The sequence below is a fragment of the Protopterus annectens genome, chromosome 3.part1 (assembly GCF_019279795.1).
Source record: "Protopterus annectens isolate FY-2018-M chromosome 3.part1, PAN1.0, whole genome shotgun sequence".
Lineage (NCBI taxonomy): Eukaryota > Metazoa > Chordata > Ceratodontiformes > Protopteridae > Protopterus > Protopterus annectens.
Genome location: NC_056732.1, coordinates 48,711,165 through 48,736,999, shown reverse-complemented (window position 1 = coordinate 48,736,999; position 25,835 = coordinate 48,711,165). Strand labels below are relative to the sequence as shown.

At 42.3% G+C, this 25,835-nt stretch overlaps 1 protein-coding gene across 4 annotated transcripts in view; it reads right to left on the bottom strand.

Annotated features, from left to right (window-relative positions):
• VIRMA (vir like m6A methyltransferase associated) overlaps positions 1-25,835 on the bottom strand; it is a 1,734,630-nt gene that overhangs the window by 1,073,243 nt on the left and 635,552 nt on the right. For all 4 annotated transcript variants that reach the window (XM_044066546.1, XM_044066545.1, XM_044066547.1 and 1 more), the window contains one exon: positions 7,557-7,808. In XM_044066546.1, the coding sequence (XP_043922481.1) occupies positions 7,557-7,808 (252 nt within the window). The remainder of the gene's footprint in view (positions 1-7,556; positions 7,809-25,835) is intronic.

Genomic DNA, 25,835 nt, shown 5'->3' with positions numbered 1-25,835 from the left:
TTAGTACTGCACATCACTGCAATCCACGTAGGGGAACACGTTGCCTCTAGTGTTCCTTAGTTAGTACTGCACATCACTGCAATCCACTTAGGGGATACGTTGCCTCTAGTGTTCCTTAGTTAGTACTGCACATCACTGCAATCCACGTAGGGGAACACGTTGCCTCTAGTGTTCCTTAGTTAGTACTGCACATCACTGCAATCCACTTAGGGGAATACGTTGCCTCTAGTGTTCCTTAGTTAGTACTGCACATCTGTTTGCGGTTTAACACTTGGGCTCCAAACGAGTCAGTTTACATTAAGAAGGTCAAAGTCTGCACTCTTGTGGCAGGAGAGGGCGGATTTCACCTACATAAGCTGGCAACTGCTGATAGAAAACTCACTGAGCACTTACCTGATTGGCCTTAGGGCATAGTTAATGTAAAACTTACTTTTTCTGATCATATACAAGACTCGCGTTTGAGCAAAGTTGCTCTTTGCCCAGCAGCGGTTACATGCAACCAGAAATTTCCTTATAAAAACACCTCAGAACTTTACCTCAGTCCTGAATTACTTACAGGACAACTAGTTACGAAGTGAGCAGCATTTAAGCATTCACTATCTTACCTTATTATAGCACCCAGGACTACTGCTGCTCAGAGAAAATCTGGTTTGGGCACTGGGGAGCAATCCTGGTTACATTAGCTGCAGATTACACCAAGACAGACCCCTTCCCTCTTCCAGTTACAAACACCTTCCCCCTCCTATCCCTTGTAACTCTGTCTCCTGCCAACTATTAAGGGTGACCTATGCCTGACCTACAAGGCACTCACAAATCCAGCTCTGATGGAGCTGCTACACATCTACAAATCAAACACCATGAGGGTCACCCGATCTAGGGGTCTGAATTTAGTACGACTAAAACAAAACATGCTGGAGATGCAGATAATGTGACTCAGAGATTGCCCCTTCTTTGGAACAGGCTTCCTATTCACATTAAGCAGATCACTTCCCTGGCCCTCTTCAAACACAATTTGGATCAGTGGATAGGGATTTGCAAATTCACACCTAGAGTAGTGCCTATGTCCCCTATGGGTAGGGGCAATCTGTGAGATACTCAATGCACAGGCACAAATCCATGCCATCCTCTTGTCCCTAGGGCCTGTATATTGGGTAAAATCTAGTTATATTAGCTAGGCGTGTAAGGGCTCTAAAGAAGTTAGCCTAGTAATCTCGTATAAAGCTATGAAACCTATTATAGGGTTAACTCCTATGTATTAACAGACTGCAACAGTGGTCTGTGATGAGCATCCCCTTTATTTAACAGGTTAGGTGTTAGAATTTGGCTCTGCCTCCCACAAAATTGTGATGCAATAAGACGTCAGAATCCTGCACCACTACCGCAGAATAACGAGGACCTGAATCAAACATTAGCCCGAGACATCTCAGTCACCAATTAACTAGGTAGCAAAGATATCTGCACATTATATTTCTTCACCCTAACATTGCTCTACATGGAAGAGTAAAGTCAATGGGCAAGTCCTTCTAGTATCTTCAGTGACCTCTGAATCTTTCACTGAGAAGTACAGCAAAAGGAAAGACACCTAAATGTAATAACCAAGCCATAGGGAAGACCCAGATGTCATCCCTCCTCAAATGAAGGGGTCTTCCTTGGCTTTCACTGGTATAATTTTCTGTATTATAAAGAGCATGAGCAAGAGCAAGAACCCACATCTTTCTTGGCCATTACCAGGTAACAAGGATGACTTTTGCCTTTTCTGTCTGAATTTTACCTGCATGGGCATCAGACAGAAAGGTATTGCGGAATCTTTCCTGCTACAGAAGGGAGGATATAAGCATCACTGACTTTTTCTTGCCTCACTGAACTATGCAGAATGGTTTGGTGGGCGACAACAATCTCCTATCTGGAGAATAGTCATTCTCTCAAGTACCCCTTTCCTGGAAAACCCTAACTAAACACATGTCCTTTATCTGCTTCTCCAAGACAAAGACATAGGTTCATAGGTAGGTACTAGGCTATCGGCCCAAGGGCCTAAATAAGCCTAGCCAACAAGATTCCCTGACTTACGCCACCCAAGAAAGTTATTTTCCTGTGCCTCTGTCGAGCAGAGCCACAGAAGTGATCCCCGGGGTGCATTTCCCATCCACTCAACAAGATTTTTCTTGAAGAGTGTTAATGAGGAACTTTGCTTGACATAGATGGGTAGCTTGTTCCAGAGTATGGGAAGTCTCTGGGACAGGAATCTATCCCTCCAGCATGTCCTGTTTATTGTGGTGACAAGGTTTAGGACCCTAGAGCGTGTAGCTCAGAGGGATTGGGATTTCTTTAGGTGTAGCATGTCCAACAGCTCTGGGTTGGACAAAGCTTTATATGCTAGGCAGAGATCACCTCGGAGTAGGCGAAACGCTATGGAGTAAAGCTGGAGTTCTTTGAAACAAACAGTGTAGGGCATCTGTCTGAGGCCAGTAATCCTCTTTGTGAGGTACTTCCGTGGGCTTTCCAGCTACTGCAGATGTCTTGTGACGTACATTCCAAAAGGGGCATTGTACTCTATAATGGGTCTAATGAGTGTCGAGTAGAGAGAACAATGACCTCTTATTTCCTGGATGAGAACCCTTTTGTGATGAGGTGTGCCATGTAGAAGGATTTCCTGACTACTGTGGTGATGTGATTATCAAAGGATAGACTACTGTCCACCTGGGTCCCAAGGTCTCATCACACATTTGGCGTTAAGTAGACTGCCGCCTATGTGGTAGTTCAAGAGTACAGAGTTTTTACCAAAGGGGATGACAATGCACTATTTGGCACTGAGCCTGAAGCCATGCCTCGGATACCAGGGCATCTGTCTCTGTGAGGCCCTTCTGTAGGATATCCACATCATTTGGGGACTCTACTATGGCTCCTAGTTTGCAGTCATGTGCGAACTTTGTAAGCCAAAGTCCTTCTGTGTTAGCCTGTACTTCAGAGAAGTAGATGCCAAACAGGAGAGGTCCCAGGACTGAACCCTGTGGTACTCCACTTGTCACTGGTTTGAAGTCAGATTTGGAGTCTGCAGCTTTTACAGTGTGGGTTCAGTCAGAGAGCTAGTTAGCAACCCATCTTGTGACGTAGGGATTTATACTTAGTTTAGTGAGTTTAGCTATAATTCCAGAATGGGGGATGGTGTCGAAAGCCTTGGCGAGGTCAAGATGGGCTGTGTGAACCACCTTACCCTTGTCTACGGCTTTGGTGACTGCCTCAAAGAAGTCGGTCAGGTTCAGGAGGCATGATCTGCCTTTCACAAACCCTAACTAGGTGGGGTCCAGAGTTTGGAGGTTACCAGTGTCTTTGTTTATGAGTTCCATGACATGTTCCATGGCCTTACAGACCAGGCTCGTCAGGCTAATAGGGTGATAGTTCCTGGGATCAGTGGTGGCTCCCCCTTTGTGAAGTGGGATAACTGTTGCTGTGCGCCATTCAGTGGGCACAAAGCCTGACGCAAGGCTATGATTGAACATGGTGATTAGGTGGGGAGCCAGTTCATTCTGAAGATCGTGTAAAACGCAGCCTGGGATGTTGTCTGGTCCCATGGATGCTGTGTTCTTGGCTTTAGAGTTTGCAGCTTTTACCTGCGTAGTTGTGATTACAGGGACTCTGCATTCTTCCTGTATAGGTATGGGCCCTTTAGGGGGTGAGAAGTTAGCACTGAACCAATCTTTCAGGATGTTAGCAACATCAGTTGGTACTGTAATTTTCGTGCCATTGTGCTGTAACTCAGAGCAGATCTGGGTGTTGCAATCGAGATTCTTGACATAGCTATAGAATGCTTTGTGGTTGTCCCTAGAATCAGCAGCAATTTTGTTTTTGTAGCTAGCTTTGGAGGACCTTATAAGGGATCTCAGCTTCTTACGGAGGCTAACCAGGGAGTTCCTCCACCCATGGGATTTTGCAACAGTTTCTTCCTTCTATTGTAGAGTTTGTCCATGGCAGGGGACCACCAGATTGGTTTCCTTTTTTGGAAGGTAGCATCTTGGTTCTGTTTGGGATATCACGATCCATGCACTCATTTAAGTGCTTATAGAGTGCATTTGTGTAGGATTCAGCAGTCATAACTGCACTGTCCTGTCTGCATGGGTGTCATGAAGTTTGCCACTTCTGTCTTAAGAAGCATGAAGTTGGCTTTGGCAAAATTGTTTACCATGGATTCCTTAATGGGGGTGGGGGCAGGATGTGGATATCTAGGGTGATTAGCTTATGGTCGGATCCGTCCTATGAGGAGTTGACTTCAGGTCACTCATGTTGGTAACGACTAGGTCTAAGATACTGTTGCCCCTGGTAGGGGTGTGGATAAGTTGATCCAGAGCATTGGAATTTATGAATTTCAGAAAGCGTTGAGCAAAGGAATTGGTACATTTTCCCAGTTAATGGTGGGATAGTTGAAATCGCCCATTATTAGGGTGTCTGATTGATCCCTAATATTTCCCAGTACATCAAGAAAAGAGGAGTGAGAATCCTGGGGAATGGTGGGGGATCTGTGGCAAGCTACAATTTGGATTGCAGTTTTGCCCAGAGTTAGTTGCACTTGGATAACCTCGGATGCATTATGCTGAGCAACTAGCCTGGAGGTGTGGATATCCTTAATGAATATAGACACACCTCCGCCTTTGGTGTTCCGGTCTGGGTTAGATGGCCGAAAAGTGTGGTATGAGTTATAGCCTGGTAATGCATGGGTGCTCTCTGGAGCCTTGAACCAGGTCTCAGTCACTGAACAGATATCAATGTTCTCCATTTTAAATGAAATCCAAGAAACGGTCATGACAGCAGCTGAGTAAAACACCAACGGTTTATTGAATAACAACATGAAGTGCTTTTCATTTGCTGAATATCCAAACTTCATCAGAAGTAAAAAACCTAAAAGTACAGCACTCATTTTAAAAACTTGTTCGAAAAACAGCGGGACAATCTAACCAGTCATTACGTAGTTGAACATGATTTACTTAAAGTGGTAAACAAAACTAAAAGTGATAATGAATACTGCAATATAGCAAAACAGTCTTTTGCATAAATACTCCATATGTTGACTAGATAAAATAAAATGAAACCAGTTGTATAAGGCACAGTGGACATTTAATGTTATAAGTAACTAACCACCCTATTACCATATATAAAAAATTAAGAATAAAATGAAAATAAAAATGAAAATCAAAATATCAATGGAAATGACAGTTATGTACCATGTCGTGTTACAAATAAATGACCATAATAATATAGGCATATTAACTAGTGCCTTGAAGGCTGAAAATTTAACATTAAATACTGGACAAACTTAAAAACTGAATTAGACTTCCAGCATATAACTGTTATGGGACCTCATCTTTGCAAGCTCCTCAATTTAAGGATGCTACTAATGGAGCAAGTCTCGTTGAGACATGGAAAATTATACGCATTGTTTAATTTGCCAGGACAGCTCAAGCTCTTCTTGTTTAATGGGTATAGGACCACCTCTAATGTCTTGAATCACATGATCTATGACCATAAATTTAAATTTATGGTCAACATTTAACTGAATATGTTTTGCCAAGGCATTGTCCATTTTATTACGACCTATGGCATAAAGGTGTTTATACATTCTATCACGGAGTCTACACTCCGTCTTGCCTATGTAAAAGGCAGGACAACATGCACATTTGGCCAAAAAGACCACTAGTTTCGAGTTGCAATTAAACCTAGACTTAAGTCTAAACCGCACACCATTGATAAACAAATTTGTCACCTCCACAAATTTACAAAAATTACACCTCACATTTGTTCATGCCTACTAATCTAGGAACTCTATGGCACTGTTTTTTCAGCAAATTCTTCAGGTTCCTTCCTCGCCTAAATATTACTTTAGGTAGTTCACCTAATTTGTTTACGGTGTTTTGCCTTATGGGCTGTGGCTGAGTGGCACACTGAGTCTGTGGGCTGTGTGTCATTTGTGTTGTGTTGGGGGTAGAGGTTGCTTGCGTTTCTGCTTTGGAGGTCTGCTGACATCAGATTACACCCAGCACCCATAACGGTATAGTTTCCCCTGTTTTAGAATGGAGCATGATATAACGAGCAATGCTGAGAAGTTCAAAAAAGTCATAGCTTTGGCTGAACTACCAGTGATTTCATCTGCTGGCAAATTCACTTTACCCAGTGATGTGGATGGCTGAAGATGGGCCTGGACTTTTCACCCCACCAAATGAACACTTCATCTCTACACAGGGAGAAATAACACATACTGGTGTCTGTGTGTGTTAATGTTCATATACTAAACTACAACTTATAGAAAATGCCCTATGATCTTTGTCCTATTACAGAATGTACAAAGTGAAAAACACTGCTCCATCAGGGCAGAACTCTGTCATCAATGGCAATTCACTATCCACTGAAGCCTAATCATTCACTCATGATCACACAAGAGAAGACAGTGATCACCAAAAGGTTCGGGGGAAGCTGAAGACTGCAGGCTGATCAGCCATCATCATCTCCAAGACAAAGCTATGACTTGTTTGGATTTCTCAGCATTGCCCGTTATATCATGCTCCATTCTAAAACAAGGGAAACAATACAGTTATGGGTGCTGGGTGTAATCTGATGTCAGCAGTTAAGGAAATGATAGTGGTAGGATTTCTATGAGATCCAAAATGTGTAAACAGAAAATAACGGGGGTGGGGGTCACCTGCACCAGTAACACAGAGGAATAAAGCCTCCCGATTACGATGCATGCAAACCAAGTTTGAACAACATCTTGCAGGCCTGATGGCGCAGACAGAAAGGATGAGCATACACATCATGGGGTAAGAAGTGCACAGTCGGGGCACATGTACACTGTGTGATTTCCCTGGTGGAGACTAAGGAAACAACAGTGGGTGCTGCCTGAGGTTGAGCATGGATTCCTGCTGGTGTCAACTCCTAGCAGAAGTGAGAAGCAAGCCACAGCAGACACCTAATGCATGACCCGTCCTTCAGGGTGTTACTGGGTGGGTTTTAGGGTGGGGAGTAATAGATAAAAACACGCCCCCCAGCAGCAGCAGTATAACACTGCCTAGGACAGCTCAGTCTCCTTACAGATCCTGAATGCTGTCAAAGCAAGTCCAGCAAAGGTGGGAGGGTTCATTAGATCCAGCATAGTGGTTCAGGAGATGTAGCTGAAGCAGCTGATGGTTAGCTAAAAGGATGCCCAAAAAACAACTGGGAGGCTGAGAAGTAAGACTTGTATTCCTCATGCAGTGAGTGATGTCATGATGCGTATTAGCACAGGGGATAGCTACCCAACAGAGTACAACATTTCAACATGTGCCAGCATGAAGTAAATAGGATAAACCCAATCGAACACCTAGAGAACTTGGCCCCCTATCTTATATCTTTTAATTGTCAATATTATTTAAATTCTTTATGCCTTATCTGGCTTACACTTTTGGAAAAACAGATTTCCTTCCATAGCAGACACAGACTGTAAACTATATTACAACTTTCAAAAGGACGAACAAGAAACATATATATATATATATATATATATATATATATATATAAAACTGTACAAAACATACCTTCAGCTTCTTCCTCTTCATCATCATCTTCCCCTTCATCTTCATCATCCTCTTCAGGCATACTTTCAACAACCTGCTCATCATCATCGTCGTCTTCCTCAGCCTCCGCATCATCTCCATCCCCTTCATCTGGCTGTTCTTCAGCCTCGTCCTCTTCATCAGAATACTGCTCCTCCTGATGACTGGAAGCTCGGTCTGGAGAAATAGGTTCAAAATAATTTTCTCTATGTTCACCACCATCGTCTTTGTCAGCTAAATAAAAAGCAAAGAAAAAAAGCTATAAACTAGCACTCATATTAAAAGGGTTTTACATTTTTATGCAAACAGAATCTCTGTCTGTTGAGAAAGACCACTTGACTAATAAGGCCTACTCAACTGATAGCTCAGTCCTAAATGGTACCTGACGATATTCAGTAGCATCAAATTATTTAGTCTTCCCCAGTCAATCAGTGGGGTGCTTCAGTGTTGTAGTGTCTGACATTGTGCAGTAATGGTGCAGACTTTGCAAATAAGAACTAACATAAAAGTATTCAAAAGTACATGACATAATAAAATGCTTGAAAATAAATGTGTATTCACTGTGTCAGCTGACATGTGAAATGAGGAAGCCTTTTGTAGTCAATAACTTCTGGCATCTCCTTTTTTGATGCCCCTAGTTCAAGCACATTTCCAAATTTTCTGCCATCCTTGTACTCAGGGGCACATATTTATCCTACCAATGCACACCGCAGTGTAATACCGCAGACTAGATGACTGCACCCAGACTCTGTACCACTCAGTCTTAACATCTACAAGTAATATTCACTGATGAGCTTAAGAAAATTTTGGGAGAAATAATCAGCTTTCAGCAGGAAATATTACTTATGGGTGATGACTGGAACTTGCTTTGCAACAATGAGGATGTATCTGGGGGACCTAGAAGGGAAATAAAAAAAAAAAAAGGGTACATTTCTGAAGAAATTTATGAAAATATTCAGTATGTAACATGTGAATTCAGTAGTAAGACAGAATTTACATATCTTCCAAGGTACAATAACTAGGACAGACTAGACAGAAATTATATTTCACAAGAACATGTGCGCTTAACTGAAAGCTTCAGCCCACATCCAATAACTATTTTACATCATGTGTCAATTAACAATCAAGATAAAATGTAGGGTAATGAAGTAAAAGTGAGACACTGGCACTTCCCCACCTACCTGTAAAAAAGAGAGGTGTTTAAGAAATGGGTAGCAGAAATTATTCAACAGTTATTAGGGAAGACAAATTTCTTCAGAAGTTACAGCTAGTGAGTGGGACAAAATGAAAATGGACTTTAAAAATATAGTAGAAATAAAAGAAAAAGCACATATGGTTAAGAATTACAAAGAATTTAGAGGGGCTGACAAAATCTCACAGAATAAGAACCACAGCAACTGCAGAGTGCTAAGGACAAAATAAGCTAGCATCTGGATAATATGCATGAGTTTAAAAACACTGCAGTTAAGCAACGGTTATTGATAACAATGCCTGAGCACAAAAACCTTTAGCACAACGACTTGCTCACTGGAAAGTAAAACAGGTCATTGCCAAACTTAGGGAGCCTATAACAAGAACAATAACCGGAGATACTGTAGAGGGATTAGGGATGTTTCAGATATTTTATGAATATTTGTATAAAGTACAAAGAATGTGGAAATCAAGTACAAATGGAAATATTTAAGGAAGACTCAAGTATGACAAGGTCAGAGGTAGATTAACAGTTAACACAGACAGATACGAGATAAAAATGGTGACAGAATAAATCTGCAGTAAAGTTTCCAGGAATTGATGGTATGTATCCTTGTGGAAGGCTGGATGCCAAGAGGGAAGATAGGGTTAAAGATCTGGAAGGTTCTGCTTAACAGTACTTTAAAAGGAAGGGAAGCACCAAAACCCTGGAAGAAAGCTGTAGTGGCTGAAATACCTAAAGGGTTTTATGGAGGGGAGGCAAACATTTAACATTAATAAAACAATGATGCTCCAGAGGGAAGTAGAATGTAAGCAAATACCACTGTTTTCGGTGGGTCCTGAATGTAGAGAAAGCATTTGACAGAAAACTTAAAGAATTTATGAGTAGGGTAATGAAAGCATTAGCATTCCCTGATGTAATAAGGTTAATTAGGAGCATCGTGCAGCACCACGGGGCTACTGTTAAACTATTCCAGGTGCCAGAAAGTCTGCTCTTCAAATATTCCCTTAGAAAGTACAGTTTTGTACCTACCATAAATGTAGATGTTCGAAGATCCACATTGCTGCAGTCCTTACACTTGGGTAGTCCGCTGTCCTCGGTCGGCCCGAATATCAAAGTATTAGGCTGACGTCGGTCAAGGCGCTTAAGACTGACATCAGGACGTCAGGGTACAAATGCGCATGACCGACGTCATATCCTCAGTCTTTTCTTGCCCCAGATGTCAGAAGACCCTAAACAGAAAGGTCAAAAACCAAAAGACAGCAAAAAACAACCAACCACCCTTATACTAACCATATGTACAAAATATACAATATTCACAATATGTACAACCCAAACCACACAACCGCCTCTAACTACAGAGGGGAAGGAGGGAGGGTAAATTGGACTGCAGCAATGTGGATCTTCGACCATCTACATTTATGGTAGGTACAAAACTGTACTATGTTCTTCATCTCACATTGCTGCAGTCCTTACACTTGGGTAGAATCCCAAAGCAGAGATAAGGGAGGATGGCAAAACTATAATGCAGTAGGCGGTGCCAAAATGCCCTGTAAAATTGCAGTGGCAAAACCAGCCCTTGATTTAGAGTAAAGTGGAAGGTGATAATGCTTAGAGAAAGTATGCACTGAACTCCAAGTAGCTGCCTCCAAAATATCCTTAGTTGCCACCCCCCTTAAAAAAGCTGTAGAAGTGGCAGTAGCCCTAGTGGAATGAGGCCTAATCCCAGCTGGAATCTCCTTGCCATGATGGGAATAACAGAAAGCAATACAAAACCCAATCCACTTAGAAATAGTTTGTTTTGACACAGGCTTGCCCTGAGAACCCAAAGCAAAAGAAACAAATAACTGCTGAGACTGCCTGAACCCTTTAGTTCTGCTCAAATAATATCGCAACTGCCTGTGTATATCCAAAGTGTGCAAAATCTTTTCCCCTTTATTTTGGGGGTTTGCATAAAAAGTAGGCAAATGAATAGTTTGGTTTAAAGCCACACTAGAAACCACTTTAGGCATAAAGGATGGATTAGTACGTAAAGATACCCTATCCTTATGGAAAATTAAGAAAGGCTCAACCGCCATAAGGGCCTGTAACTCAGAAACCCTTCTTGCAGAGGTAATGGCCAACAAAAAAGCAGTCTTCCATGATAAATATTTCAACTCAGCAGTAGCTGCAGGCTCAAAAGGTTGTAGAGTGAGTTTCTCCAACACAAAATTGAGATCCCAAGCAGGAGTAGGAGCTCTCCGTGGGGGTCTTATATTCTTTGCCCCTCTAAGGAATTGCTTAAACAAAGGCTGAGAAAACAATGGTGGGTCACAGTCATAGTAAGCAGAAATTGCTGCAGCATGAACTTTAATAGAAGAGAAGGACAAACCTTTGTCCAGTAACTCAGTAAGATATTGAAGAGCCACACTTAAATTAGGCTTAGAAACATCAAATTCCTTTGCTGTACTCCAAAATAAAAATCTCTTCCATTTATCTGCGTACACTTTCCTTGTACTAGGCCTTCTGGCCTCCAAAATAACATTCAAAACTTGCTGTGGAAGCTGAGACCCTCCAGGGTTTAAAACAGAATATGCCAGGTTGTCAGGTGAAGAGAGTGAAGTTTGACATTGAGTAAATGACTGTTCTCCTGAGACAGAAGGTGTGGAATCGAAGGCAAAGGCCATGGAGGCTCCCGTACCAGACTTCTCAGTAATGGGTACCAGTGCTGTCGAGGCCAATCTGGAGCTATTAAAATCATCTTTGGCTTGTCCTGTCTGACCTTCAGGAGTACCTTTGGGAGGAGAGGCAGAGGTGGAAAGGCATACACATGAAGATTGCTCCAATTGAACGAAAGAGCATCCACTTTCCAAGCTGTGGGATGAAACCTTTTTGTGCAAAACTTTGGCAGCTGGTAGTTTAGTGGAGAAGCGAACAGATCTATGTCTGGAGTTCCCCATGACACTGTCAATTTTGAAATACATGAGGATCAATTTCCACTCGTGGGGATCCATAATTTGCCTGCTCAACACAACTGCTAAGGAGTTCTGTGCTCCCGGCAGAAATCTTGCCTGAAGATTTAGCTGTAAACTGAGAGCAGTCTCCCACAAAATCATTGCTTGTCTGCATAGAGGATAAGAATCGTTCCCCTTGCTTGTTGATGTACCACATGACAGTTGTGTTGTCTGTTAGAACCAACACCTGCCCTGGAAGAAGTAAATCCTTGAAAGCTATTAAAGCAAATTGGACTGCTAACATCTCCTTCAAGTTGATATGTAGATGTTGAAGTCTGGCAGGCCACGTGTCTTGTATCCACTTTCCATTTAGATGAGCTCCCCAAGCTTTGTCTGAGGCATCTGTCGTTAGAATTTGACTCGCCTCTGGCCGGGTCACAGAGAGTCCCTTGTTTAGGTGACATTCCTGAGCCCACCACAAAAATTACTTTTGAATGCAAGGTATTATCTGAATGACAGTGCCCATATCTTGGCAGTGCTGTGTCCATACATTTTTGAGATACCATTGTAGCTTCCTCATATGCAGTTTGGCATTGGGAAGCACCAGAATACAAGATGCCATGAACCCCAAGGCTTGAAGGACTGTCCTTGCAGTCAGCCTGGACTGATGAGACAATTGATGGAAGTAAAGAGAAAGATTCTGTTGTTTGTCCGGGGTCAAAAAGGCCATCTGGGATGCTGTATTCAGTCTCACACCTAGAAAGCACATGTCCTGAGAGGGTACTAGACTGGACTTTATTTTGTTCACAGAATACCCCAGGCATCTTAGCACTGCTATCACATATTGCAAATGATGAAGAAGTTCGTCCTTTCCTTGGGCCAGAATCAGGCAATCGTCCAAATAAGGATAGATCTGTATTCCTCTTAGCCTGAAGAAAGCAATGACTGGAGCCAGAACCTTCGTGAACACTCTGGGCGCAGTAGATAAGCCAAAGGGCAATGCAGAGAACTGATAATGAGAAGTCCCAGCTCGAAAACGCAGATACTTCCTGCAACTTAGCCTGATAGGAACATGAAGGTAAGCCTCCTTGAGATCCAGAGTCACCATCCAGTGATCTTTGCCCAGCAGAGGTAAAAGCTGTTGTAGCGTCAACATTTTGAACTTGGGAATGTCCAGATAAGTGTTGAGGATAGATAAATCCAAAATTGGTCTCCACGTGTTCCCCTTCTTTGGTACTAGGAACAGGCGAGAATAAAATCCTAGGCCCACTTCTGACAGAGGGACCGGTTGTATGGCCCCTATTTGGAGCAGCAGAGAAATTTGTTTTTGAGCCTCTAGTCTTTGCTGAGGAGGAACGTCCGGCATGCCTTTGAAAGGAGGCAAGGTATGGAAATAAAACCTGTAACCTTGGTGTATGATATCCAGTACCCATTTGTCTCGGGTAATCAAAGTCCAATTTTCCCTGAAGAGTGCCAACCTTCCTCCCAAAGGTGCTGCCAGGCAAGAAGGATCTGGCAGCTGAAAAGGTAGGTCATTGGGCCTGTTTACGAAAGGACTGGCCCCTGCCCTCACCTGAAGATTGTGCAGGAGAACTCCCTGTTCTAGGTCTGAAGGAGCTCTGCGCTCTACCCCTACCACGTCTAGATCTACCCCTAGACTGTGAATCATAAGAAGGGTATGTCCACCCCTTAGCAGGCCAATTCCTACTAAACTGGAGGCTGGACTTGCAAAAAATCTTTAACAGTCTGCATAGACTTAGCCTTGTCTTCCATTTTCTTCAAGACTGACTCAACAGGTGAACCAAACAACACATCAGACTGTAGAGGAGCATCCAAAATCCTTGTCTTAACATGTTCAGATAAATTCTGATCCCTCAGCCAGGCGTGCCTGCGAAGAACTGACCCAGTGGCAGCCACCCTAGACGAGGCCTGTACAGCATCAAAACCACATTGTAAAGAATGCTTACCCACCTGTTCAGAGACATGCACTAAATCTTGTAATTCCTTACACTCAATGCCTTCGGCCAGAGCATCTACCTTAGACTTCAGTTGAGAAAGAAGATAGTTCTGATATTTCAACATGTGAAACTGGCAATTCAAAGCCCTCATAGCTAAGGTGGAGGAAGTATAGACTTTCTTTCCCCATCTATCCAAAGCTCTGGCCTCTTTATCTGGAGGAACCGGATTTTTTACAACAGAGGCCTTGACACCCTTAGGTCCCTGACTAACAGTTTCTGGGTCCGCCCTAGGACTCTTAAAGATATTTATGAGCCTCAGGCACCCTATAATACCTATCCGGTTTAACAGGAGCAGGAGGCAAAGAATCAGGATTAAGTGAAGCCTCCGCAAACACATCTTCCACCACATCCAGAACAGGAGGTAGGGCCAAAGGCCTATGCTGGGGCAAAAACAAAAACTCCCTAAGCCTTTTCCTGGAATCAGAGAAGTCCTGACCTTCCCACTTAAAATGCTCCCTCATGGAATGAAGAGTCTCTGAAAATGAAAAATCCTCTGGAGGAGAAGCAGAAGGGGTAGATTCATCTGCATCAGAATCAGAATAAGGAGAGTACTCCTGCAAGTCTTCAGCCGAAGACTCTGAAACATCTGAAGGCTGCTCAAAACTCCCCAACTCTGGTTCCACCCTAGGCCTCTTATCTGGAGGGGGCAAAGAACCTCTAATCAAAGAAATTAAATCTTCTGCCATTTTAAGCATATGCTTCTTGGGCACAGATCCTGAAGAACTAGGAGTGACACCAACAGAAGCTAAACCTGGCCTGCCTCTGGGAGAAGCCTTAGAAACAGAAGGAGAAGGCCTAACCACCCTAGGAAGGGAGGGGAGTACAGTAACCTGAGAAGCCCCTTCAGCCTGACCTGCCTCCTGAGAGGCCACATCCTGCAATAACAAAGTCTCCCCCTGGGACTCCTGAGAAGCCTCCGGTGGAACCACCGGTTCCACTGACGCCTCTAAAGAACCGGCGTCCGGTACGGACGACTCCTCTTGCCTGGGCTTAGCTGCCTTGTCTTTGCGCTTCTTCGAAGAAGCGGGTGTCGGAGCATCCGACGGCATCTTATAATTGCACCGCTTCCCAAAGACCAACCTGGCACAATCCAACCTTCGCTTAATAGTGCGCTTATTGAACCTAGCACAAAAGCGACACCCAACAACGTCGTGCTCAGGCCCCAAACAAGGAATACACAAAGTATGATAATCTCTATGCGGTATCTGTTTCCCACAAGAAATACAGTTATTCACTTTTTCTGACATCCGGTAAACCACTGAGGCAAGAAAAAAACAAAATATTCCCCAACGGGGTACTTAGCCAACTTTGACTCCGTCTGAAACTCCGAATTCGAAAAATTTCAGAACGCCGAACGGCACTTGCAACGCTGCTTCTGCATCGGACCATGCGGCAAAAAAGACTAAGGATATGACGTCGGTCATGCGCATTTGTACCCTGACGTCCTGATGTCAGTCTTAAGCGCCTTGACCGACGTCAGCCTAATACTTTGATATTCGGGCCGACCGAGGACAGCGGACTACCCAAGTGTAAGGACTGCAGCAATGTGAGATGAAGAACATCTAGCTGGTTTCTCAGTAATAGCACTAAAATCTGAACCCCTGTGACTACCACTTCCTCTAGAACCTGCTGGAAAGCACTAGGAAGCCTTAAACTGATACAAGCACTCAACTCTCCTTGTTAATAAGGAGAAATTAATAGTAGGCATTAAACAGCTTATAATTGCAAAGTACCTTGCAAAGGTAAGGGAAAACAGCTCTTGTACTTTACAAAAAAGCACCTAAACATGCAAGAGTCAACTTCCGGTGATTTCTCCTGTCCACCTGGTGAATTTGGGCATACTAGGGCAATGCAGCAACTGCCTCAAGTACGCAGACAACCCTCTTCCCCTACCACCCAACACTACAACCTGCGACAGATGCACTTACATAGCCAAACTGGAAGCAAAGCTCTCTCCAGCCAAGATTGTGCTAGACACTCAAGAGGAGAAGGTTAACACCTGCACTACACCTCAAGCAACACACAGCCCTTCAAAATCCACACCGTCAACACCCACACATAGCAACACTAAACTCACATATGTGGAGGCCCTTAACATTAACCTGCCCAAGCAACAAGGACCTCCATAGATGAAACGCAAACACCAGTCACAACCAAAGTGACACATAGCTCACAACACCAGTGTGCCACCCAACAACAGCCCCTAAGGCAAGACAACGTACCCAACACTTTAGTCATAGGTGACTCTATAGTCAGGCACACTGATGTCTCACTCACCAGGCTGAACAAAGAGAAAATTACAGTCAGCTGCCTGTCGGGTGCTAGGATCCGCCACATAACGCATGCACTCAAGTCACTCCACAACATGTACAAATACGACTCTGTCATTGTCCATATTGGAGTGAATGACTTAAAACGTATCTCCCTGGACTACATGAAAAGAGACATGGAAGAACAAGCATGCAAAATCTGAAGGTAACGCTACTCAATGCTAGAAGTCTAAACCTCGCGAGGCACTCCTAAAAATGGAGAACATCGCTATCAAGGCTCCAGAGAGCACCCATGCAATACCAGGCAACAACTCTTACCACACTTTTCGGCCACCAAACCAAGACTGAAACACTAAAGGTGGAGGAGTGTCCATATTCACCAAGGATATTCATACCTCCAGGCTAGTTGCCCAACACAATGCATATGAAATTCTCCAGGTGCAACTAACACTAGGTAAGACTGCAATCCAAATTGTAGCTTACTACAGATCCCCCACCATGCCCAAAGATTCTCACTACACCTTTCTAAACATACTGGAAAATATTAAAATACAACCAAACACCCTAATACTGGGTGATTTCAACGACCCTGCCATTAACTGGGAAAACTACTCCGGTACCAACACCTTTTCCCAACAGTTCTTGGAATTCATAAATTCCAATGCCCTGGATCAACTAATACATTGTCCCACCAAGGGCTCCAATATCCGTGACCTGGTCATTACCAACATGGGAGATAGATGCTCCATGCCAGTGGTCACTCCCTCATTGGTCAGGTCTGACCATAAGCTAATCACCCTTGACATCCACATCCCACCCCCACCCCTCAGTAAGGAAACCTCCGTAAAAAACTTCTCCAAAGCCAACTTCATGCTACTCAAGTCAGAAGTGACAAACTTCATGACACCCATGCAGACGTGAGCTGAAAATCTGACTGCTGAATTCTACACTAAGGCACTGTACGAGCACATCCACTCATGCATGAATCTTGCCATCCCAAATAGAACCAAGACGCTCTCCTCCAAAAAAAGGAAGCCAATCTGGTGGTCCCCTGCCATAAACAAACTATACAACAGAAGGAAGAAACTGTTGTATAAGAGAGGAAAATCCCAGGATGGAAAAAAAACTCCCTTAGCAGTCTCAGTAAGAAACTGAGATCCCTCTTAAAATCCTCCAAAGCTTGTTACGAAAATAAAATTGCCAAAGATTCCAAAGACAACCACAAGGCATTCTATACTTATGTCAAGAATCTAAATGGCAATACTCAGATCTGCTCTGAGCTACAACAGAATGGCATTAAATATACGGATCCTGAGGACATAGCCAATATCCTGGCAGACTGATTTAGTGCCAACTTCATCCCCTTCTCACCCCCTAAAGGGCCCATCTTAATACCAAAAGATAGCCAAATTCCATTGATCACGGCCACACAGGTAGAAACTGCACTCTCCAAAGCTAAGAATACAGCATCCACTGGACCAGATGACATCCCGGGCTGTGTACTACATGAACTACAAAATGAACTGGCACCTCACCCAAGTGTCATGTTTAATCATAGCCTCACCTCAGACTTCGCACCCACTGAATGGCACACAGCTACAGTTATCCCACTCCACAAGGTGGGATCCCACCTTGGATCCTGGGAACTACCGTCCCATCAGTCTGATGAGCCTGATCTGTGAAGGCATGGAACACATTATTATGGAACTTATAAACAAAGACACTGGCAAACTTCAAACACTGGACCCCAGCCAGTTTGGGTTCGTGAAGGGCCAATCTCGTCTCTTGAACCTGACTGACTTCTTCAAATCAGTCCCCAGTGCTGTGGACAAGGGTAAGGCAGTCCACATAGCCTATCTGGACCTCGTTAAGGCCTTCGACACCATCCCATACTCTGGAATCATAGATAAACTTACTAAGCTGGGCATCAATCCCTACGTCACTCGATGGGTTGCCAACTGGCTTACTGACAGAACCCAGACTGTAAAAGTAGCCGACTACAAATCCAGCTCCAGACAAGTGACAAGTGGAATATCTCAGGATTCAGTCCTGGGACCGCTTTTGTTTGGCATCTACTTCTCTGAAGTAGAGGCCAACACTAAGGGACTCTGGCTAACAGTTTGCAGATGACTGCAAACTGGGAGCCATTACTGAATCCCCAAATGATGTGGATATTCTACAAAAGGGCCTTACAGAAACAGATGCTTGGTACCAGAGCCATGGGCTCAAGTTTAATGTCAAGAAATGCACAGTTATCCCCTTTGGGAAAAACCATGTACCCATGAATTACCAAATAGGTGGCAGTACACTAAACACCGAAAGTGTGAGGAGAGACTTGGGGACACAGGTGGACAGTGGTCTCACCTTCGATAACCACATCGTCACAACAGTCAGGAAATCCTTCTATGTGGCACACCTCATCACTAAGGGCTTTTCATCCAGAAAAAAGGAGGTCATTGTCCCACTGCACTCATCCCTCATTAGACCCATTACAGAGTACAATGCCCCATTTGGTATGTACCTCACAAGACATCTGCAACAGCTGGAAAGGCCACAGAAATACCTCACTAAAAGAATCACAGGCCTAAAGCAGATGCCCTATGCCTACCGTCTAAAAAAAACTCCAGCTATACTCTGTGGCATATTGCCTACTCAGAGGAGATCTCTGCTTAATATACAAGGCTATGTCAAACCCGGAGCTGTTGGACATGCTCCACTTAAAGAAATCCCAATCCCTCAGAGCCACATGCTCCAGGGATCTAAACCTTTTCATCACAATGAACAAAACATGCCAAAGGGATAGGTTCCTGACCCTGAGACTCCCCACACTCTGGAATAGACTGCCCATACATGTCAAGCAGAGCATCTCCTTGGCCCTCTTCAAAAGGAACCTTGACGATTGGATGGGAGATAGGAAATTCACCCCGGGGATCACATCAGTTGCCCTGCTAGACAGGGGTCCAGGGAAATAAATATTGTGGGAAGAAAAATCCAGGGGAATTGTTATGGCTAGGCTTGTATAGGCCCTAGGGTTGATAGCCTAGTACCGGCCTATGAATTTATGAACCTATATGAGGGATCAGAAGCAAAAATTGAAGTGAGAGGGCACCTCTTTGATAAGTTATGTCTGAACAGAAGAACCAGCCGGTGGTGTCCTCTTTCCCCTCTGTTATTTACACTAAATTCAGAGCCACTGTCAAAGAAAATAAGGGACTCAAAAATTCAAGGATATAATTGGTATGCTAATAAAAAGTTGGCTTTATTTCTAGATATTATTTTGTACCTTATAATACCAGAAAAAGGACATCTTAGTGTTGTGGAACATTCTGAGGAAGTTTCAAGTTTGTCTATATTAATTTTATATCCCGAAAAAAACAAACGCTTTACCTGTAAACTATGTACCCACATGATAATCGGTACAGCAATACCCACCTTTATGGGGACATGTTAAAATTAAGTATTTAGGAGATTTGGTTATAAGGATTCTGTTATGGCAGCTAAGGATATGTGGGAAGAGACTAAAAAGATAATACAAAAACTGAATAAATGGAAGCTCTTGTTTATGGATATGGACAGCAAGATGTTTTTACTCCCTTTAGCTTTATATACAGATCAGGCATATTTTTTATCAACCAGAGGAGATGTGGACAGTAATTAATAAAGAATTGAAGGATTTTATCCGAGAGGGAAGAGAGCAAGGGTCAAGTGGGATAACATGATCCTTCCAACAAAACAAGGTGGTTTAGAATTAAGTGATTTGAATGTATATTTTAGTGCTATACAGTTAAGGCTCCTATACATAACACAAGCAGAAAGCTGTGATTCAAAGTGGAAAAGGATGATGGTGAAGTGGGGGGGGGGTTCAAAAAACGTGTGTGAATGGGCGTGCCTTCGTTTAAGGTTGGGCGTCGAGCTGGCACCTCGGCACCGTAAAAATATACTGACAATCATTAGCAGACCGGAGTTCCGCTGTGGCGACCCCTAAACGGGAAAAGCCGAAAGAAGAAGAACATCATCCTCAAGTAGAATAAGAACAGTGATACTGAATATTACATTTATAAAGTAGCAGAAGGTATTGGATGGAGACACAGATGACTGCAGTACGGGGTACATAGAATAGACAAGGGGGGGGGGCTGGAATTTACTGGAGAAAACTGACAAAGAAACCAAGGTGCTGAGAGAGCAAGTAACTAGAGAGGGAAAGGCAACAGAATAGGAAGAGGTCAAAAGAAGGCATATGGATTGCAGGCTAGAGACTGCCTTCCCTATCTGGGACTGATATCAGAATACAGGGAAAGGGGAATCTAAGTGAATGACCCACTTTGGTAGAGTTTTTAGTTGAATCTAGAACAGACACTGCTATTAAAAAGGGATAATTAGTAGGGCATATAAAATATTACACAATAACTACAGGAATCAGAGCAAGTTAGAAAAGATTGGAAAAGATATCAGGAATCAGAGCAAGTCAGAAAAGAGATCAGGAATCAGAGCAAGTTAGAAGATTGGAAAAGAGATCAGGAATCAGAGCAAGTTAGAAAAGATTGGAAAAGAGATCAGGAATCAGAGCAAGTTAGAAAAGATTGGAAAAGAGATCAGGAATCAGAGCAAGTCAGAAAAGATTGGAAAATAGATCAGGAATCAGAGCAAATCAGAAAAGATTGGAAAGAGATTGGATAAGCAATTCATGAGGAAACAACAGGAGCAAGCATGTACGGCTCTCAAACATGCAGTCAAGTCTAGAAGATTTGGGATCTTTATTTGGAAGGGTTAGTACATGTATTTTATACCCCAAGCAGACCCAAATAATCCTTGCTCAGGTAGAGGGCAAATGTTGGAGGTGTGATGAGGCAGAAAGAGGCAACTGTAAACACATGCTTTGGGAGTGTACCGAGTTGGCCGACTTTAAAATTTCACTACACAGCACTCTGTCAGAGATAGTCAGTGAGCAAATGGGTATAACTAAGGGATACAGAATCTGAATTGCCTAGACATAGTGTGGCCTTGTCAAATTTAAATCTGTTGGCTGCCAAAAAATCAATTAGAAAAAAGTGAAAAATCAAAGCCTAAACCAATTGTACTAGAAGTAATGAATATAGGAACAGGGATAAAACAACTGGAAGTAAGATCTTTAGAAAAAGGTAGCAGCAAACTACATAGAAATAAATGGAAACTGGGAAAATATATCTAGAATGTTTTGGAGGAGGAGTGAGGTTTAAGGGAAGGCAGGAATTGAGCAATTTATGCAATGCTGGATTAATAACTGTATAAAAGGATGTATGTAATGTATAATGTTCACATAGTTTGTTTTCGTTTATACAAATGTATGTTTGCCTGTGTCTTAAGTGATAATTCAGTAAAGGTGTTAAAAAGACAAAGGAGCTGTTCTAATCTACAATTCACTGCCAAATGCACACCACCCCTGCCTACAAGGATATGATAGTGTGCCACCATATTACACACCACACTATTAGTCTAGTTATCTCACCAGTGTAGCAAGGTCACTGATCTCAGTTTTAATTCTGCACATCAAGGGCATGAAATAATACTTTAGTGACAGATGATTTACAAGCAGCACACTTTTCTGGGGTCTTACTTTCCTTAAACAAAAACAGGAATCAAGGTGGGCTTTCCAAACACACAAACATTTGTCATCAAAACCTGTAATACATTTTGATACTTAAAATAATACCCTAAGTGAGACTGCTGGGTTTTGCCTGCCACTCTACAGTCCGGTGTCAAGCATGACACTTTATTGTGAAATACACCACTTAATCCTCAGGCATACAAAAAACCCACAACAAATGTCTCTTACATAAGTTCCAATAGATAAAGGAAACAGGTCTTAAGGCACCTTCACCGAGTTACTGAAAGTAAGACCTTATGAGTTACTGAAAGTAAGACCTCATGAGTTACTGAAAGTAAGACCTTATGAGTTACTGAAAGTAAGACCTGACGGTATCGCTCTAACAAGGAGGAAAGGTACGATGAACAGTGTTGTGCAACTCTGCACCGACAAAGACACCCCCTGGGGAGATCCCCAGGGCCTGCAAACACAGGACAGCCAAAGCCAAGGACATATCAAGGGAGTCCATTGCTGGAGCCCCTAGGAGGTCAGCCAGCCATGTAAGGGAAAGTACAGTTATGTAAAATCTTACCATAATGGTAGCTATCCTTCTCTTCACTGTTACAGTATTCCTTACAATAGGGATCCCCTGCCAAGGGCAGGCCAACACCTGGTCATATACCAAAGCCTTTCAGTTAAGGAGGGTACACCATATGTCACATGTATGCTCTCTGCGTACAGTGTAGGGCATAAAGGTGACATCCGGATGTAACGTCCTCAGAACTGACAGCCCCAGTAGGAATGCTAGTCCACGGATAAGAGAAGCAACAAGCACATATAGAAGGCAAAAGAACCAGGGGGAGGAGGGTGGGAGTGAATACTGCAACAGCACAGAGTAGGACATCTACCATTATGGTAAGATTTTACACAACTGTACTATGTCCTTCCATTTCACTGTTGCAGTACTCCTTATAATAGGGAGACTGCAAAAGCTTCAGGAGGGAGGGAAAGACAGAGAGGAGGAAGGACCAGCAAGAGCCTTCTAGAAATCTATGAAGGATGGCCCTAGCAAAACCAGCTCTAGTCCTGGATATCACATCCAACTTATAGTGCTTGGTAAAAGTATGCACACAAGTCTAGGCAGTTGCCTCAAGAATGGACTTAGTATCAGCTTAGAAAGACGGCTGCATATTGAACAACAGCTTTTTTCTAGCTCTCACCGGGTGAAAACAGAAACTCAGCACAGAAGGCCAGTAGACTTGTGTTTATGGGTAAATTTCAGTATCTGGCTAGTAAATGCACCGGATGTCAGGAATAAAGAAGACCTGGCAAAAATCAGGTACAAAAAGTGAGGAAGAAACACTGACTGGGAAATGTTCTGCAGAGGTTTAGCAAAAAACAATGCAACCTTCAGACATGACTTCCAATAATCTACAGGAATATACAAGACAACTGCACACAGACCTGGTTAAAATAAAGAAAACACTGACGGAATACATCAACACAAACAGCAAACGGCTGGAGAAAAATGTAAGAAGCTTTAAACAGATATTCAGATGAGATGATAAAGCTGCAAAAATCAGAGGTCAAAATGAAGAAAATGCTGGCTGAATATGAGACTGCTCAAGAAAAGATGGTTCAAAAAATAACAGAATTGGAGGACAGAGCAGGGTAGGGATGAGATTTTCAGCTATACCAGAGAAGCTGGAAGGAACAGACTGCATTAATTTTATGAAAGCACAAATAAACAGCTGGACTGGTATTCCACAGCAGGAGTTGTTAGATGAAAAGACAATCGTGTGCATACTCCGAACCCGGCTATAAGAAAGCAACCTAGACCTTGAATAGTAAAGATGCACTCCTACTAGCAGGAGTTGACTCTGTCCTTCTGCCACAGTTTTGTCAAAGTACTAAATGTAAGAAAAAGCAGTGTGTTTGTGGAGAATGATTACTCAATGTACACCAGAGAGAACAGCAGCAAATTTATTCTACTATTCAGGGAATGTAGAGATGCAGGTGTGAGATTCAAGCTGCTGTTCCCAGCTGTCTTGAAGGTATTCTTCCCTGGAGGGACAAAATCATTTTTGATTAAATACATGCTAAGGAGGAAATACAAAAAAAAAAAAAAATTGTCCAACAAAAAGTGTGAAACAGAAGGAGATTCTGCTTTTTGTTCTTCTGATAATAAAGACCACTGTACCTGTGAAACCTTTACAAAATTTTGAAAGGAAAATGTTGGAGAGAAGGAAGGGAGCACAAGAGTTGACTAGAAGAATCAAGAGTATGCTGGAAATGAAGCTGAGGCAGGATTTCACAGATGAACAGTAATAAAACCAGTACCTTAATATGGGATTACAATGTAACAGTTACATTTGTGAAATATGACAGAAAACGAAAATCTAGAAATATTGGACTTTTCAGAATTTGTTGTTGTGGGGGACTCTCTAAAGCATATGCCGTACTTCAATAATGTTCAGAAAAGTGCTTTGGGGAGGAGAAGAGCAGAGAAAGTTAACTGTAAATAAAGATGTTTCCCCCTTGAATAGTACCACCTTTGTGATGTGGTTTTCTTTACATGCTATAAAGTTTTTTTTCAGTTATTTGTAAATGTAATGGGGATTGAAAACAGGTGCCATTGTTTTTTCTTTTCTTTCTCCCTTATTCTCTCTTTCTTCTTCAGTTTTAAGAAATGTAGGCACTGTAATGTAAAAAAAAAGGCAGGTTAAAAAGCATGAAAAAAGAAAAATTACTCTGCTTTTTCTCATTCTTGTATGAGGGAATGACGGATTAAAGACCTTAGAGTGATTTGGTAACAAGCTTTAAGAGAGAGCAAGTAAATGAAGAACACCACTGAATATTACAAGGCTTTTTTCTAGCAAATACATGTATACTCAGCAACAATTCTGCAGCTGGTCTTCATGTTTCCATGGAAACAATCTGATAAAGAAAAACTGGCTACAGTCTGGTGGACAGTGACTGGCTAGGGAAAAAAAAAGAAAAGAGAAACTGGCCAATAGATAATCTCCGACAGCATTCAGGAGTTTTCCCAGTCGGGAGAGCTATAAAGATAAGACAAAAACAATCAGCACTTACAAGCACAAGCTGCACCATGCATCTTAGCATAGATAACCTTTCTTTTAGATCAACTCAAATCTTTGAGTGTGGCTGTCAGTTTGGGACTTTTGTCCTATTAGGAGGGTAAATCAACACTTGAAGTTGTACATACTTTTGTATGTTAGTATTAAGTTAATAGGCTTTAGGGGGTATTGGGGGGATGTTTGTTTTTTTTTTGTTTGAGTGCTTTCGATAAAACATTTTTATAAGATGTGAGAGGCTCAAATGGATATGACAAGAAACAACTGTATAAAAGTTCTAATAGTGTATGCATGCAACACAAAAGCTGGAACTAGACATTTAACAAAAAAGGTGTTAGACATAGTCTAACTTTTTAAAACAATGATGCTTTCTTTAATGTCTTTAAACGTAAATGGCCTCACAGATAAATACAAACAAGAAAGAGTAGTGAACTATATTAAAAAATGTAGACTGCAAATAATTGTGTTATACGAGACACACAACATGTGAATCTGATAAAGGTTTTCAGGGTGGTTATTCAGCGGAATACCCAGGGCAAAGAAAAAGAGGAGTACTTATATTAATTGCAACAGGAGCTCCAATAGTGATAGAAGATAACAATGGCAGATTTGTACTGCTAAGGGGCTACTAATGGAGCTTAGAAAATACTTAGTGAAATAATCAGCTTTCAGGAAGGAATATGACTTATAGGTGGGGACTGGAATTTGATTTGGAGCAGTGAAGATGTATCCGGGGGCCCAGAAGGGAAAATATAACAGAGGAGTGTAGACTTTTTGAAGAAATTTATGAAAACATTTGGCATGTGAATTCAGGAATAGGAATATGGAGTGATTTTACATATTCCCCAAGATATAAAAACTGGGCTAGGTTAGACAATCTACATTTCACAGGAACACGTGTATTTAATTCAAGGTCTTGATACTCACCCAATAACTATTTCACATCATCCACCAATAATAGCGAAAATAAAAGCACAGGGTAATGAAAAAAAAAATGAGACACTGATGCTTTCCAACCTATCTGCTGAAAAGACAGCAATTTAAGGAATGAGTAGTGGAGATTATTCGGAAGCTGTTAGGATAGAAATTTCTTCTGAAAATATAGCTAGGGAGTGTGAAAAAATTAAGGTGGAGTTTAAAAATAGGGTGGAAATAAAAGAAGGGAAACTATGGTTAAGAAGTAACAAGAG